Source organism: Pectinophora gossypiella, unplaced genomic scaffold, assembly GCF_024362695.1.
Source record: "Pectinophora gossypiella unplaced genomic scaffold, ilPecGoss1.1 Pgos_43, whole genome shotgun sequence".
Taxonomy (NCBI): Eukaryota; Metazoa; Arthropoda; class Insecta; order Lepidoptera; family Gelechiidae; genus Pectinophora; species Pectinophora gossypiella.
The window spans coordinates 184,579-201,998 of NW_026063253.1; the positions used below are offsets into that span (position 1 = coordinate 184,579).

The following is a 17,420-nucleotide window of genomic DNA, read 5'->3' on the forward strand; positions in this document are numbered from 1 at the left end:
AAAATGTGAGGACACAGTGAGTGCGGTTTGTCGTAGTGAGTTTGGTGCGAGTTCAGATGGTTCCGAACATTCCGATATCAAAAACATAAACAAGCGGCAAAGAAAGAGGGCAGACAGATATGTCTGCCCGTAGAAAATTATGGATCTACCTACTCCACTCCAATCTCAGCAGTCATCCCGTGATGATGGCACTTGCAACAGTGTCGAAATATCGGGAGTCTCATATCCCCATTTAAACGCGGTAAGAACCCGTTATTATGTGTTTTAATTAAAATAACCAATTAATCATTTAATTTGTAATTGACTAGTAAGCACAATCTACTGAAAATATTTCACAAAACACATAAGCACCTGAGCATACTTTTATGAAAGCTCTATTATTTCAATTTACTTATATAAATTAGTATGTTTGAAATAACCTGTGAAAAACGGAAAAATGCTAAGGAGATAAGTATGTCTGAAATAGAAACAATACCTACTGTTTTTACAAATTGACGTGAAACGAAATATTATCTACCCACGCTTTAAAGTACTATATTCATCCCAACGAAATATGATTATTTTATGGTAACTCAGCATAAGCTTTTTAATGAGCTGCCTTTTGGCACTCATCACTTATGAAAAAGAGACATTTGACATACCTACAAACTGACCTCAAAATAGGCAATTAGGGATAACTAATGGGACGATTACGATTTGGGACTTCTGTATAATTTAAAACACCATATAAGTCATCATCATCAGCCCATTAACGTCCCCACTGCTGGGGCACGGGCCTTCCCTATGGATGGATAGGGAGATCGGGCCTTAAACCATCACGCGGGCCCAGTGCGGATTCATGGTTATTAACGACTGCTAATGCAGCCGGGACCAACGGCTTAACGTGCCTTCCGAAGCACGGAGGAGCTCGAGATGAAAACTTTTTTTTTGTGGTCATCCATCGTATGACCGGCCTTTGCGAAAGTTGCTTTACTTCAACAATCGCAGACCGAGCGCGTTAACCGCTGCGCCACCGAGCTCCCCAATAACCATATATGTAATAATTCTAAATTAGTTTTATAGTTGTAAACAACTTGAAAAGAAACAAACAGCGAAGAAATCAAGAAAATTATCTGGAAAGAGCTCCACCAACAAGAGCCTAGCTCTTATATTTTGAATAAATGAAATAATTTTGTACGTAACACTAATTCGTTACAGTCGTGAATAACTAGAACACAAAACATTATATTTACCCACACGAGCATAATGTAGTCAGTGTAACTACGTACTAAATACAGTAGGCTACCTATAGAAAACGATTATGTATCAAAATCCTTTCATCCTTGAGTTCAAAACACTGTACACTTCTAAACATGCTCTCAATTAACTACCAACTTCACTAGCAGTTGAGCTGTTTTCATTACGTTTCTTTGCAGAGGGATCGGAACCCAATAGCGTCCTGAGTAAGACTGCCTTCTGACGTAATTGCTGCGTTTAGCTCAAAGCCTTGCCTTTACTATCGGTACTAGGTTAAACTTGGTTAAGCGAGCAATTTGTATTAAGTCATATTTCTACGTTAATATCGAAAGTAGGACACTTTCTCACTCCATTGATGTATAATTATGTTACTCGGACACTCCATACATCTCATTCTTACCGTGTGACAGACAGCCCGCGCTTTCCCCCTTACTCTTTAGCGATATACAGTCATTCAATTTTTTCAAATTCAAAAATATCTTTATTCAGCACGTAACATCGTTACACTTTGAATCGTCAATTTTTACATAACGAACGTCTCATCCGCCTAAAACTACTGCAAATTCTCACAACCGCTAAAGGGAAAAGAAGCTGCAAGAAAAACCTCGGCACAGGGCCCTAGACGTTCTTTAAAAAAATAAAAATAAACTTAAATATTGGTATACAATTGAGTAATTTAGCTGCCTAATATCAGTTCTCAGAGAGTTAATCCCATGCATTCATACCTTCTAAATAATCATTAACTTTATAATAACCTTTTTTGCAAAGTATTTATTTAACTACGAATGTCAATCTATTCAGATTGATAATAATAATGATTAGAAACACACAAATAATGGTGGAACTAAATTCAAAGCACCGAATATGATAATTGATATAAATGAATAAGATAAATAAAATGACATCAAATGTTAAGTAGCTGTAAAAAGTTCACTTTAGAGTGAATTTATCATCTAACTTCAAGCAAGTAATTATATAAGCTTACTTACACTTACATGATTAAATTTCTAACTTTATATTAAGTAATTAAGAAGTTTAGCTAGTAGTCAAACATTATGTTGGTAGTAGGTAAATGTTGCAGACTTCCAAAGATTTTCTTTTATAAGTACTTACAAAATAAAAACTTAAACAAAAGAACTTTTATATACTTAGATGAACTCACTAACAGGTGTAATCTACAAGTTGTCATAACAACTTACAGCAAATGTTGGTACCTTTATCTCGAGATAAAATGATGATGACTTGCATAATAGTAATATCCTACATTTCCAACCCTCCGACCGTTACGTTACACATTTTTTCATATAATAAATCTGTAGAGAGGTCAATTCTGTACATTAAATATTTTTTCAAAATAACTATCAGGGGGTGATAAGTGATCGATACTGATGCCAAAAATGCAATCAGTAAAATTTTTGTCTGTCTGTCTGTCTGTCTGTCTGTCTGTCTGTCTGTCTGTCTGTCTGTCTGTCTGTCTGTCTGTCTGTATGTTCCTTATAGAAACAAAAACTACTGGACGGATTTTAATGAAACTTGGTACAATTATTCTTCACACTCCTGGACAGGTCATAGTATACTTTTCATCACGCTACAATCAATAGGAGCAGAGTAGTGAAGGGAAATCCTTTTGTATGAAAAACCTAAACCACTCAAGTTAGACGTTTGAAATTTGGCATGCAGGTACCTTAGATACCGTAGAGGTGCACTAAGAAAGGAATTCCCGAAATTCCTACGGGAACGGGAATTAGCGGGAAAATCCTTTTGTATGAAAAATCTAAACCACTCAAGTTAGACTTTTGAAATTTGGCATGCAGGTACCTTAGATAACGTAGAGGTGCACTAAGAAAGGAATTCCCGAAATTCCCACGGGAACGGGAATTAGCGGAAAAATATTTTTGTATGAAAAATCTAAACCATTCAAGTTAGATGTTTGAAATTTGTCATGCAGGTACCTTAGATACCGTAGAGGTGTACTAAGAAAGGAATTCCCGAAATTCCCACGGGAACGGGAATTAGCGGGAAAATCCTTTTGTATGAAAAATCTAAACCACTCAAGTTAGACGTTTGAAATTTGGCATGCAGGTACCATAGGTACCGTAGAGGTGCACTAAGAAAGGAATTCCCAAAATTCTCACGGGAACGGGAATTAGCGGGAAATACCTTTTGTATGAAAAATCTAAACCACTCAAGTTAGACATTTGAAATTTAGCATGCAGATACCTTAGGTACCGTGGAGGTGCACTAAGAAAGGAATTCCCGAAATTCTCACGAGAACGGGAATTAGCGGGAAAATCCTTTTGTATGAAAAATCTAAACCACTCAAGTTAGACGTTTGAAATTTGTCATGCAGGTACCTTAGGTACCGTGGAGGTGCACTAAGAAAGGAATTCCCGAAATTCCCACGGGAACGGGAATTGACGGGAAAATCCTTTTGTATGAAAAATCTAAACCATTCAAGTAAGATGTTTAAAATTTGGCACGCAGGTACCTTAGACACCGTAGAGGTGTACTAAGAAAGGAATTCCCGAAATTCCCACGGGAACGGGAATTAGCGGGAAAATCCTTTTGTATGAAAAATCTAAACCACTCAAGTTAGACGTTTGAAATTTGGCATGCAGGTACTTTAGTAAACTTAAAGCTTAGTTGCAACAGGATATTACAAAATTCCCACGGGAACGGTAGTTAGCGGGAAAAAACATTTGTATGAAAAAATCAAATCTAAATAAAAGGAGAAACTGACTGACTCAGTGACTGACATATCAACGCATAGCCTGAACGGCTAAATGTAGGCATTTGAAATTTTGAAGGGACATAGCTTAGGTACCGTAGAGGTGCACTAAGAAAGGAATTCCCGGAATTCCCACGGGAACGGAAATTAGCGGGAAAATCCTTTTGTATGAAAAATCTAAACCGCTTAAGTTAGACGCTTGAAATTTGGCATGCAGGTACTTTAGTTAACTTAAACCTTAGTTGCAACAGGATATTGCAAAATTCCCACGGAAACGGGAGTTAGCGGGAAAAAAACATTTGTATGAAAAAATCGAAACCGCGTAAGATAGATGTTTTCAATTCAATTCAATTAAATTATTTATTGCATTCCATGTAGTACAATGGGGTGTTACATAGGCATAGGAACTAAAACATGGACCCTGTAGGGCACAGCAACGTTGAAGGGAAGAGAGGAAGTGTGTATTAAAATTAAAACTCAATGAACAATCAATTAAAAAAAAATCAATTCAATCAATTGATTCAATCTAGCATGCATGCATACCTTAGTAAATATAAAGTTTATTTTTGGCTGTATTTTGAAAAATGAGAGTTATTGGGAAAAAAATTGTATGAAAAAATCTAAACTGCATAAGTTAGATGCTTGAAATTTGATATGCACTCCCACACACACAAAGATCTCTCTCTTATATAACACGCCACGCGGACGAAGTCGCGGGCAAAAGCTAGTTTTTTCATAAATAGCGTGTGCTAAGAAGGTTGAATTAAGAAAAATACTGTGCTTTTGTAGGACTCAAATCCATTCGAACTCTTCGATATTATTGGTCTTAACTGTGTCACTTCAACAAATATCCTACAGTATCTACGTATTAAGCAGTTGCAAATCTTACAACCAAGGATGTGCATAATCAAATAGTGAAATGCAACAGTAATAATAAATTGTGTACAGATTTTTACAAGTGACTGTACTTTAATATTATTAGACAGTAAAGAACTGTGTCATTTCAATAAAATATCCTAGAGTATGTACAGTCACGAGTCTTAATATGTAAACACTTTGATAATGTGACATCGCATTAACTTTTTTGACAAATTGAACAGTGAGTCTCATTAAATGTCAAATATAATAGTGCGATAGGGTTCTAAAGAGGGTACATGATATTACTCATGACTGTACGTATTAAGCTCATAGTAAGGGCTGGGATTAAATCCAGTCGCATCTCTTACAAACGTAGCATCTGCATAGCCCGCTAATGCCGGTATTCATTAGCCGCATTCATTCTTCGTTCTGCTGCAAACAAGATACCACTTTAAAAAGACTTTTTGCTATTGACAATTTTGCTTTAAACAGCTTTACAATTCACTTTGTTCCCACTGGGTTTGTTCTTTTAGTTTTGTTTGATGGTATTTTAAATAGATAATAGCGTCAGCTCGGTGATGTGTGTACTAAGTTCATACTGCGATGGATGTACCTCTGCCTAACCCAATTAGGGTTTTTTTTTAACCTTTGATGGGTTACTCTTGGCCCCAGACTTTCCAAGGCATTGACGACGCCTAAGCTTGCCCAGAAGGTGCCTGTTCACTCTGGTCTTGTTATGTTTACAACTTAGGTACTTTGCACAACAAAAGTGAAGGGTCTAGGCTGAGCTATCTGTACTTAATGACATGCTGATGAATAACATATTAATTTGGGAGCCTAAAGAATACCAAATTAAGGTTTTTTTTTTATTTATAAGCGTGGCTTACTCTAATTTAACCTAACTCATTTACTTACTATAATAAATGCAGCATTTGCATAGCTCGGTAATCCCAGAATTCATTAGTTGCATTCAGACTGATATGCTGGAAGGCACCTTCAAAAACACCATGAGAAATTATTTTGTGTGCTCAGTAACATTTCGTGGGTGTACATATTTTGGTCCCACCAGCTATGCTCCCGCAGATTCTCTATAATAAGAACTCTGATTTTTTCAGAAAAATCAAGCAGATTTTATTATTTCTAACGACCACTTGTTTACAGACTCAGAAACATCCATTCTGGCGAAAGAAACGGTCTGAACAAAGTGAAATCCTTAGATGAAAGCGACGGAGGAACACATCACGCAAGGAAAAAGTTTTTTCGACATCAAAAGAAGTTCAATAGCCAAGAACATAGATCCGACGAACGGAGATTTGAAATACCTGAACATGAGTTCGAAGAGAGGTTTGAAGTGAAACCACCTAAGAAAGACAAGAAGGAAAATTCTTCTGACATAGAAGACAGTGATCAATTTAAGGGTTGGTTTTTTCGTGACACATCCGAAGACTTAGAAGCAGCTGAGAGTAACTTCTACAACAGAACTGAGGTAATGGAAAATTTATGTAGCCATTGATAAGATTAATAAGATAGGGTTATAACTCACTAAGACGACCAAGGTTACGTTGCCGGCGATGTGGCCTTGGCATCTGGACGAGTGGTGCCCCTTATATAGATCTATTAGGTGTACCCTGAAATAGACAAAACATTCAAGATTTCATGCTATCTGTCATTGCCTTCATTTGAAACATTCACTTTCTGCATCGAAGTGTGACATCGTTTTAAACAAATGAATTTTTCCCACCTCAAAGGTTTAACATGGCTATGAACACTATCAACTCTTTTATGAAAATATTTGAATTATTCTATTATTTTCAACAGAGGACGAAAAGACACCGTTCAATTCGTGCAGCAACCAACAGAAAGGAGCGTATTTGGGAGAATGGTGTGATACCGTATGAAATTGATGGAAACTTCAGTGGAGCTCACAAATCTCTCTTCAAACAGGCTATGAGGCATTGGGAGAACTTTACTTGCGTCAAATTTGTCGAAAGAGACGCTGATTTGCATAAGGACTATATAGTTTTCACCGAAAGACCTTGTGGGTAAGTCATAATTTGTGTACATTCTTGAAGTCTGTTATTGCATTCTGGTAAACCAATTCGGTTAGTAGTGGGTCTAACTAAGTGTAATAACTCATGAACCGCCTTCAAAAATCTAAGATATCATGAGCGACTCCTTGATCTAGTGGTTAGAGCATTAACCTCTCATATGCCGAGATACCAGACACAATAGATTTTACATTGTGTCTGGTCGAGATCCGCGTTCCGGCGTTCGAAAGATTAAGCTCATGATCTGGACGTCCAGGTACGATACTCAATGAGGACATTTTCGAAATGACTTTATGAGGCTCTCTTTTGTTTGACTAGGTCATTGCAGGTTGAATCACCTGATTGTCCGAAAAAATAAGATGATAACTCTAGAAGGCACGTTAAGCCGTTGGTTCCGGGCTACTAGGCCAAACACCTCCAAGCCACAATTAAACAGCGTGGTGGAGTATACATCCTTTTAATTGGATAAGGGGAGACCTGTGCTTAGCAGTAGGACGTATATCTGTATGTTGCTAGGCTAAGCTATAGGTTGTGAGGTAAATTGCCAAACTCATCAACCCTGGCTAGCTATTTATGTTATGATTATCAACCACCTCAGTTGCTGCTCATTCGTCGGTAAGCGCGGCGGCGGGGCTCAAGCTATCTCCATCGGCAAGAACTGCGATAAGTTCGGCATTGTCGTCCACGAGCTCGGCCACGTGGTCGGTTTCTGGCACGAGCACACCAGGCCGGATAGAGATCACCACGTGCAGATCATCAGGGACAACATCATGCCTGGTAAGTGGATCTTATTATTATTGAAAATAATTTCGCTTTTCATCGCAATCTTTTCCCATTGTTCATACATACATAAACTTACGTCTACTTCCCATCGGGGTAAGCAGATTGGATCCTGACATACTTCTCTTGCTGCCTTCATAATCTTCAATCGTTTCATACACGCACGCCGTTCGGCAGACCGTGCTGAAGCTGTTCTTAGGACATATCCAATTTCATGTCTTTTTCTCCTTCGCTTTATATACCGCGACCTTCCCACTGTAATATTGCCACCAACTAGGTAGGTACATAGAAATCTTTTGTTTGTACCTGAGATTAAATCAACTAGTCAAGAAAAGTAGATAATATAAGTTGGTTTGATCTGCCGTAGTATTCGACTACATGTACGTACACACACTACATGACTAAGTACATGCATGTGTGTGTGAATGTATGTGGTATGTTTTACATGTGCTCTCCATAACTCCAAACGAGAAAACCCAGTGAATTGAATAGTGCACAGGGTGACTTCATAAATCGTCAATCGTACGTCATCCATTTTGAAAGAGCGGTAATAATTTACAGAATTGAAATAAAGCCGGCTGAAAGAATACTGGTGTGACATTTTTGTTGGTCATAAAATATTACATTCCGGATATTCCGTACATTTGTTTTTTAACGCGTAACGCCTTACGCGTTGCTGTGAGCGAGACACACCGCCCCTCTCTCTCTTACTTAGGCCTCAAACTGGATGACAACGGCAGCGGCGCGGCGGCGGCGCCGGTGCGGGGAGCGGCGCGTTCAAATGCTAAGATTTATATTGAAGTGTTCTCGATGGCAGCGACGCGATGAGCGGGGTACGAGCGGTGCGCTCTAGTTGAGCGGTGTCTGCGTTTTAAACTCGCGTTTTTGTTTCCTTTGTTCATTATAGGGATTCAGATCTTCTTTTGCCCATAATAAATCGTACGAAACAAAATAACTATAATCGAAAATGCGTTGTCGCCGTTTCGACATCGCGTTCATTTAAGACACAACTCTATACCGCCGCAACACCGCGCGAATTGGCCGCTGGCATCGAAAACGGGACAGCGGCCGCCGCGCCGCGCCCCCCGCCGCTATCGCCGCCGCGCCGCTGCCGCTGTCATCCAGTTTGAGCCCTTATAAACGGTTTACAGCCATTTAGGACTAAAGTAAGACCCAGACGAGGTAAGGTCGGCGCCCGACACGAATTGGTGCGGGGCGGAGACTTGTTACCCTTCTGTACGTAGTTTTTATTCTTTATTCTACAGTGAGAGCTTTAAACATGTGTTCAAAGTGTCTGATTTTTTTTTTGACGTGACTTTGATTATGTAGATTTGCCACAGATGGCATTACCTACTTGGCCGGACAAATGAGGAGAGCTAAAGGCTCTCACCCGGTATCAGTGTCTGAAGCCCCGCAAAATTAAATCGAATTGTCATCCGATTGCAGAACAATTCGATTGAAAGCTTGGCTGTTGAATTGTTCAACGCGTGTTGTATTAGTAGTAATAAAATCAAAAATAAATACAGTCGCAATCACCATAGTCTAAGATAATAATAAAATGAAATAAAATAGTTATCCGTTAAAAATTGTTTAAGTAAGTACTATGTCTAAAGTGCGTGAATTTTTAGAAATGAATCTACTTACTACCTAGTAAATTATTTGTAAATTATTTATTTTTTTTTTGTAAATTAAAGTTTTACTTTTAAAAGTCTAGAAAGCAAGATAAAATGTTTTCATCCATATATCATTTCCCAGTAGACCACACTTTTCAACTGAGCCGCACTTCTGAAACGAAAGTATCAACAAAGTACATTTATTCACTGCCACAAAGTACATCTGAGGACAAGATAAAACCATTTAAAGAACACGAAAACACAGAACAACCGAAAACATGAGATAAAGGGAGTTGAATAAACAAAACTTATTTACGCTCAAACCCATTTATGTTAAAGTATGTTCTTTGGCGTTCTTTGCGTCAAAGCAAAGAATAAGGAATTCGTTCTATACTACGTATAGAATAACGAAGAATGACTACCCTCCGCTACCCGCCAGCGTCTGAGCTAGGTTTACCTTACCTTATCAAGGCTCACTACCAACGTTGGTTTAACAAAAAGCTTGAATTTATTGTGTGCCAGTTGACACTTACACTGGAACTATGTGGTCGACTCGCCCGAAAGGCATTGCGATTGATGTGCTAGCCCAATTAGGAATATAGTAGTGAGCTTACGTAATGTTACTTTTGATGTTGATTTTGTATTTATCATTAATTTAAAAGAAAACCATTTTCCTAGCTTTATCCCGTTTTTCACCTAACCTGAAGATTTGACAGGTTCGGTTTTTTACAGAAGCAACTGCCTGTCTGACCTTCCAACCCGCCCAAGGGAAAACCAGCCCAATACAGGTTTGGTCACATACCTTCGAAAATGCATTTCAGGGGTATGTGGGTTTCCTCACGATGGTTTCCTTCTCCGCTGAACACGTGATAATCGTTTATGATCTAAACATGTGTTCAAAAACAAATTCGACAATCATTGGTTTACGCCTGTGCTGGATTCGAACCTGCGACCTCGAAGTGAGAGGCAAGCGTTCTGGGCTACCACGGCTCTTACTTATTAACTTAAAAGAAAATATTACAAGGAAATATTACTTTACTAATTATCTAAACGTGCATTTTCTTACTTACATAATAAACATAATTCTTTCGAATTTGTGTGGTTTTAATTATTTTAAATTAGGGGTAAACTCAATTTCCATACTTGTTCACAGTGGTAGTGACATTAATAAGGTTAGGAACCACTGTGTTAGACCAACGTGATAGGTGGTGAGCCGAGTAAAATAACCATTTAACTAAAGTAAAAAAGTAAAAAATATTTATTTACCAAATAAAATAAAATTAAGACAAGTTAATAGCGGGCCCTGCACTATAATGCAATTGAAATGGGAAATGTATTTATGCAGTCTGAAATTAGTGCGATTTTTTTGTACCAACGGAGTGTTACAGGATAAAACCAGTAATATAAAATTCAGTCCTGACGCGCGATGTTTTTTCACGCGTATTACTATCAGTTTTTCCTTATGACGTTACCTGAAAAACATTTTGTAATTTTTCCTTCCCAGTGGTAGATATAGGAAAGGCGGATTTGTGTGAATTGAATTCACAACCTCATAAGATAAGATAAGGATTACCTTGGCGTTCGTTTCCTTGTTTTTGATATCTAACTACCTAGCGTTATTCCGTGTTCACGGGTCAGCTTACCTAACCTGAAGTTTTGACAGCTTTGATTTGATTTGTGATGGATGAAGATAGGCACTTTTTAGCACAGCGTCTATGCTGGTTTGGGAGCGAGTAAAATCAAAAAACGTTCAGCTGCTTGTCTTCCCGGGCCTGTTATAGAATCCGACAGAGGGATTGTGTCTTTTTTAACAAGACGAACAATTGTTTATATATATATTTATTGTTTATTTATTTAACAGTTTATTGTACACAGAACAGGATATAAAACAATAAGACTAACACAAGACAGACAAACGGTTCAGCTATTGTTATGGGCAATAAAAAAAAATAGGTAATTGTGGCTCTGCTCAACCCAGTAAGTGATACGGGCGTGAGTTTTTGTACGTATGTAGTTAGGTACTTACATAAAAAATCAAATGACAACTTTAAGGTTTTTAACTATCCTCAAGTGTGTCTTTGTGAATTGGTTATTTTTTCAGTCTGCATAAAGCTTGTATTCACTTAATCAGTACAATACAATATACAATACTACATAGTACGGGGTTACTCTACTACATTAGTAACTTTTATTTACATAAATACACAATTATATTATATTAATCCCCCCGATTGAGATATACAGAGTGCTAGTGACATCGTAACGAATACTGAGCTCATGATTCTGAGTTAACATCAAGTGGAATTTCCCGTCTCAAAATTTATTAAAATTTTAATGTATTTTTTAATTATTTTCAGTTCTATACTTTTGCGACGGAAAATTCCACTAGATATCAACTCAGAATCATGGTCTGAATCATTAGTCAAAGCTGTCGTTACGATGTCACTAACTCCCTGTATAGAGCCACACGCGCTCCGAAGATAATACAGCCATTTCTGATACCAAATCCTAAGATGGACCTTATATACGGATATGATGAACCTCACGGTGACAGTTGATCAGCTCGTCGCTCTCATATGCCGGTCCATTGTTTTAAAAAGGACAGACATGTAAATTAAAGTATTTTTTTCTGTAGTCCACACCAATTGCCCTTCGCGTGTTGAAGAGCATTAACTCAATTGAGACTGTCTAATCATCAAGCGTGCACGGAAAGCGTTTTACTGATACCTGTTACGAAATATGCTTGTAACAGCCTTTTGCATCAAATTAAGTTTCATTATATCAAATTATATTAAATCATATATTAAATTTAGATTCTTCTTCTAACGTGTGGATTGTGAGGTGGAGTACCAACCTCATCAACCCTGGTATCAGGGTTACTATTGAGCCGCCAATGGCCCCTGACATGGCTCATGTAACGACTACTTACTTACATCAGTAAGTAACCGAGACCAACAGCTTAACGTGCCTTCCGAAGCATGGATCATCTTACTTCCGGACAATCCAGTGATCAGCCAGTAATGTCCTACCCAAACTAGAACCACAAAGATTTTTTGTGATATGTCCCCACCGGGAATCAAACCCGGGACCTCCGGATCGTGAGCCTAGCGCTGAACTACTGAACCGCGGAGGTCGTTTGGTCGCGGGGGGCGGTCGGTTCGGAATTTAGATTATCACACACTTTCCTAAAAAGTAAAATATACCCATATGTTTACCTACTATTGGAAGAAAGGGACAGAAGAGACGTGTAACTTTAGCCACCTTTTCAAAATGGGAGAATCTAACATAACCTAACCTTATGCTCATACAGTGCCCTCAGGATTCCGTTGGAGCTGACTTGGAGTCGTGATATTATAGAGACAGATCGTTTTCGCATGCAACATCATCTCCCTAGCATTATCCAGTTTTTCACAGGGTCCGCTTACCTAACCTGAAATTTCACAGGTCCGGTTTTTTACAAAAGCGACTGCCTGTCTGACGTTCCAACCCATAAAGGGAAAACCAGCCCAATACAAATTAGGTCACATACTTCCGAAAAATGTATTTCTCGGGAATGTGGGTCTCTTCACAATGATTTCCTTCAGCTGAGCACGTGATAATCATTTATGATCCAAACATGAATTCGAGAACAAATTTGACAATCATTGATTGCGGCCTGTGCTGGATTCGAACCTGCGACCTCAAAGTGAGAGGCAAGCGTTCAACTGACCTACCACGGCTCCACTTGGCTATCGTTTTCGCATACTTACATAAAAAGCGACAATTTGCTTTCTGCTTATCTCAACACTCGAGTGTCAACGCGCACGAGCCACTCCACGCAATAAGTAACTAGGGTGGCACGCATCCAGAACCGCACACGTAGGCACTTGACCTGAATGTATGACGAATCTTGACTTAAATCCTTATACAAACGTCACCAACTTAAATTAACTTTCTGCCTCACGTTATATGTAGGTAGGCAACAGAAACTTACTACTCTTTACATAACTAGTGCATAACATTATAATCGCGAAAGTAATTATGTATGCCTGTTACGTTTTCAAGCTTCAACCGCTGAACCGAATTGGATGAAATGTAGTATGGAGATAGTTTGAGGCTTAGGAAAGAACCTAAGATAATTTTGCCGCGCGCGATAACTGGATTCCACGCGTACAAGATCGCAGGCAGAAAGCTAGTTAAGTATATGCATAAGAAAATGCCTATTTACTACCTGCATGATACTTAATATCAAATGGCTTCTTCTAAAAACCACGTAGCTCTTTACGCCTTCAAGAGAATGCTTCATCAAGCTGATACATTACTAAAAGATAAAACACTCAAAACTCATACGCGCCATACCGTAATGCCTATTACCGTTCGCGACAGCGTCACAAAGATGTAATTTGACCTCGACCAACTAGAATTACGTGTCGGTGTAAGGAAGTCTTAGCTAGATGCGTATGTCGACCTATATTCGTACAAGCACGCTTGCAGGAAGGAAGGATGTCGCTTCCCGTAAGCTCTACATCTTTTGTGATGCTCAGCTGTTTGACAACTAGGTATTTTAAGAACATTCAATGTAGTCCGTTTTACGCAATGTGCATTTAGTTGCTTGTTACGCTTAGGGCTTCTTCGGAATCGAATCTAGCACATATAACGGATCGGATATCATTTCATTTTGTTATTATTATTACTAGTCCACTATTATGTTTCCATATAAAATTAAAAATTCTGACAGTTCGGACTGGTTGGAAGCCGAGGAAATGGATTCTAGTAGGGCTCTAGCTAGAACATCACCGATTGAGAAATGGGTCGGTGTACTTACTGCGGAACGGAAGGCGATTGGGGCAACCACCATTCTTCACGCCCTATCTATGGAGTAATGAAAATGGTAGCGATTACTCCACCGACAACAAAGTAATTTATTTATATTTTATATTCATCGATCTATTTCTTTTTATCGGACGTGTTTGTAAACTTTTGTAACTACCTAAAATAAATTAAGTATATGCGTAGTGGCAAACAATCAACATTTGACGAGTAGTAAAAGTAATTGGATTGGATTGGGTAATTGGATTGGATTCTGCTACGATCAAACCACACTGATTTTAACCATAGACGGAAGCGACAGAATTACAGGTCTGCTCATCTTGATTTGCATGCGTTCTGTACGCATGAGGATTAAGGGTAATTTTCAGAGGCGGATTTAAAACTTTATACCACAAAAAATTCTTCTACTTCTGTCGTGTGGGTTGTGAGTTGAATTACCAACCTCATCATCCCTGGTGTTAAGGTTATTATTGAGCCGCCAAAGGCCTCTGACATAGCTCATGTAACGACTACTTACTTATATCAGTAAGTAGCCCTCCGAAGCCGTAAACGTAACCATTGCTCTATTTTCGAATCAATTATGGTTCCTAGTAACAGGTCAGCTCGTCCATATTTTCTTTGCTCAGCGGATAAGGAAAACCTCGTGAGGAAACCCACATTCCAGATAAATATTGAGCTGGATTTCCTCTCTTGGGTGTGAAGGAAAAACTGACAGAAGCAACTACTTCTGCAAAAAACCGGACCTGTCAAATCTTCAGGATAAGTGACCTTGTGAAAACGGGATACAGCTAGGGAGATTGTGATGGTACGAGTATTTGAAAATGGAACTAGTATTTTTCTTTTTAAAATATCTTTATTCATGGTATTTTTTTTATTTCTTTACTTAATTAAACATTGAGTATACAGTAAAAAAAACAATAAAAATACCAAAAAAAACTTAAATCTACTAACCAAGAATAAACAGATAATTATCACTTACATTTGTTTTGCATGTTGTAAACACCTTTATAACACACTCCAACACATAACTTGCACTATTTTGTATCGTAAAAATACTCGGTAAGTACGTATAATAAATAATAAATGTAACTAGTAATAAGATACGCAAACGCGAAATTGTATTCGGCATACATTGTTAGAGCAATGCTTGCTAGAACGGTGCAAGCGATAACCTCGTTATCTAAATTAATTCTGCAATGGACCACACTGCGCCTCAATGCAATTCCAGAGAATATTTACTGGAAACATTGTCGTTTGCATACATTGCTGAACACACTTATTTAATTTCGTTCGTTCGTTTTTACCTCAATCGCCCCGATTCCTGCAGACACCTCCTAATTTTAAGTTATACCCGTCATTTTCTTATCCGCAGAAAAGGAAGACACGGATCATTGTCGACAAGTTAATTTTAAAACGAATGAATAACCCGGGCGAATAAAATAGGCATCTCGCTAGTATGTAATACGTTTGACAAGCTGTCTACTTAACTCTGTCGGGTTATTGGCTGATGTAAAATTTTTAGACGGTTGTTTTAGATTTCTGCTTAAAATTGACGTGTGTTCCATAAATTTTATGCCTGTCGATTAACCGTCCCTTTCTTTTTCAGCGGATAAGAAAATGACAGGTATAACTTAAAATAAAATTAGACGGAGTCTCCAGGAATTGATACCAATGTCAAGATATTTGAAAATGTAACTTAGTGACAAAGAAATCTAACAGATGTCGCTATTAACCAACGCCAATAAACGAAATTACTAAGGTGGAGTGAGCGACAAACACGGCTTTTATTTTCCGCTCGCGATTAATATTAAAAAAAAGCAATTCAACCCAAAACATAGCAACTTCTCAACTCTATTTCTTCATAATCGTTTGCAGCTTGGCTATGGTGCATGTAGCGACGCTGTGGAGCTGCTGTCATACGCTTGCGTCGCTGTAAAAAGTAGCACTGTACATGGTATAAGAAAACCAGGTATGCTGAAATGTGACAGCTAATATTTCAAGGTTAGTCCAGCTGACGTAATCCCACCCTGTGTTGCCATTTCGGAAAAAATAAATTACCCACGACCAATGTTTTTAATTAACTTTGTTTTACTTACAGTTTTAATGATTTTTGTATCTGTGGCAAGTAACAGTAATTCACTTAATTTTCAGAAATAAAATTTATTCCTTGGAATGTTGGAGATACCAATTTAATGGTAACACAGTGGTATAACATTTACGTCAACAAAGGGCTAGCAATGGCGGCTTCTCATAGGACTGAGCATACCTGGTTTTCTTATACCATGGCAGTGTATAAAGTTTCTTACAGTCATCGAATATGAAATTGTTTAGTTAATCAGTCGTTTATTACTCATCCTTGATTGATACCTTGACCTTATATACGATAAGCTTGTAGACCTAACCATGTACTTAATCAGTGTTTATCGGCTGGCAGACGAATAATTGCATTATTGACCTATCTACTCATTACCATCTTCTTTTATCGTGTGGGTTGTGAGGTGGAGTCCCAACCTCATCAACCCTGGTGTAAGGGTTACTATTAAGCTGCCAAAGGTACATGACTAAGTAGTGCCCTCCGAAGCACGGAATCGACTTCGGAGAATTAAGTGATTCAAGCAGTTCTTATCAAACAAAGGATAGTGTCACAAAGTGATTTCAAAAATGTCCCCATCGGGAATCGAACCCGGACCTCTAGATCGTGAGCCTAACGCTCTAACCACACTAGACCACTGAGGATGTTAGGCTTTTATCGATTTTTTATTCTTTAGTCTTCTTAGAGAAATGCAGACCATAACAGCAAAAACAGCATAATGCAGATCGATGCATTGGTTCTCGAGATAAGTTTGAAAATAAATAGGACAGAGTTTATTTTATAATTATTATATTGTATTCGTATCTATGTAAAGTTTATCTAGACTACAATAGATGGCTTTATCGTAAAATATCTATCTCTTCCAGGCAACTATGAATAACACGTTAACGTAACAGTATGAAATGTTCAATTTGCTCAATTTACGATCGTATAATCCAGTAGGTCATCGTAATCGTGCATAATCCAACTGAACTTTGTACCACATTCCACAGCTCACCTCATTGTGAAATCTAGACCGCTCGTCCATAACTAGACACGTCTTTTTAGGAACGTCTATATTGCGATGACTAGATAGTATCTAGAACGGCCTCCGTGGTCCAGTGGTTGAGCGTTGGTCTCACGATCCGGTCGATCAAGGTCCCGGGTTCGAATTCCGGTAGGGACATATCACAAAAATCACTTTGTGATCCCTAGTTTGGTTAGGACATTACAGGCTGATCACCTGATTGTCCGAAGACGATCCGTGCTTCGGAAGG

General features: G+C 38.3%; 1 protein-coding gene across 1 annotated transcript in view; it reads left to right on the top strand.

Moving 5' to 3' along the window:
* LOC126381286 (tolloid-like protein 1) overlaps positions 1-17,420 on the top strand; it is a 151,405-nt gene that overhangs the window by 97,616 nt on the left and 36,369 nt on the right. The window contains exons 5-7 of the mRNA XM_050030782.1: positions 5,984-6,308; positions 6,641-6,864; positions 7,469-7,647. Coding sequence (XP_049886739.1) covers positions 5,984-6,308; positions 6,641-6,864; positions 7,469-7,647 — 728 coding nt within the window. The remainder of the gene's footprint in view (positions 1-5,983; positions 6,309-6,640; positions 6,865-7,468; positions 7,648-17,420) is intronic.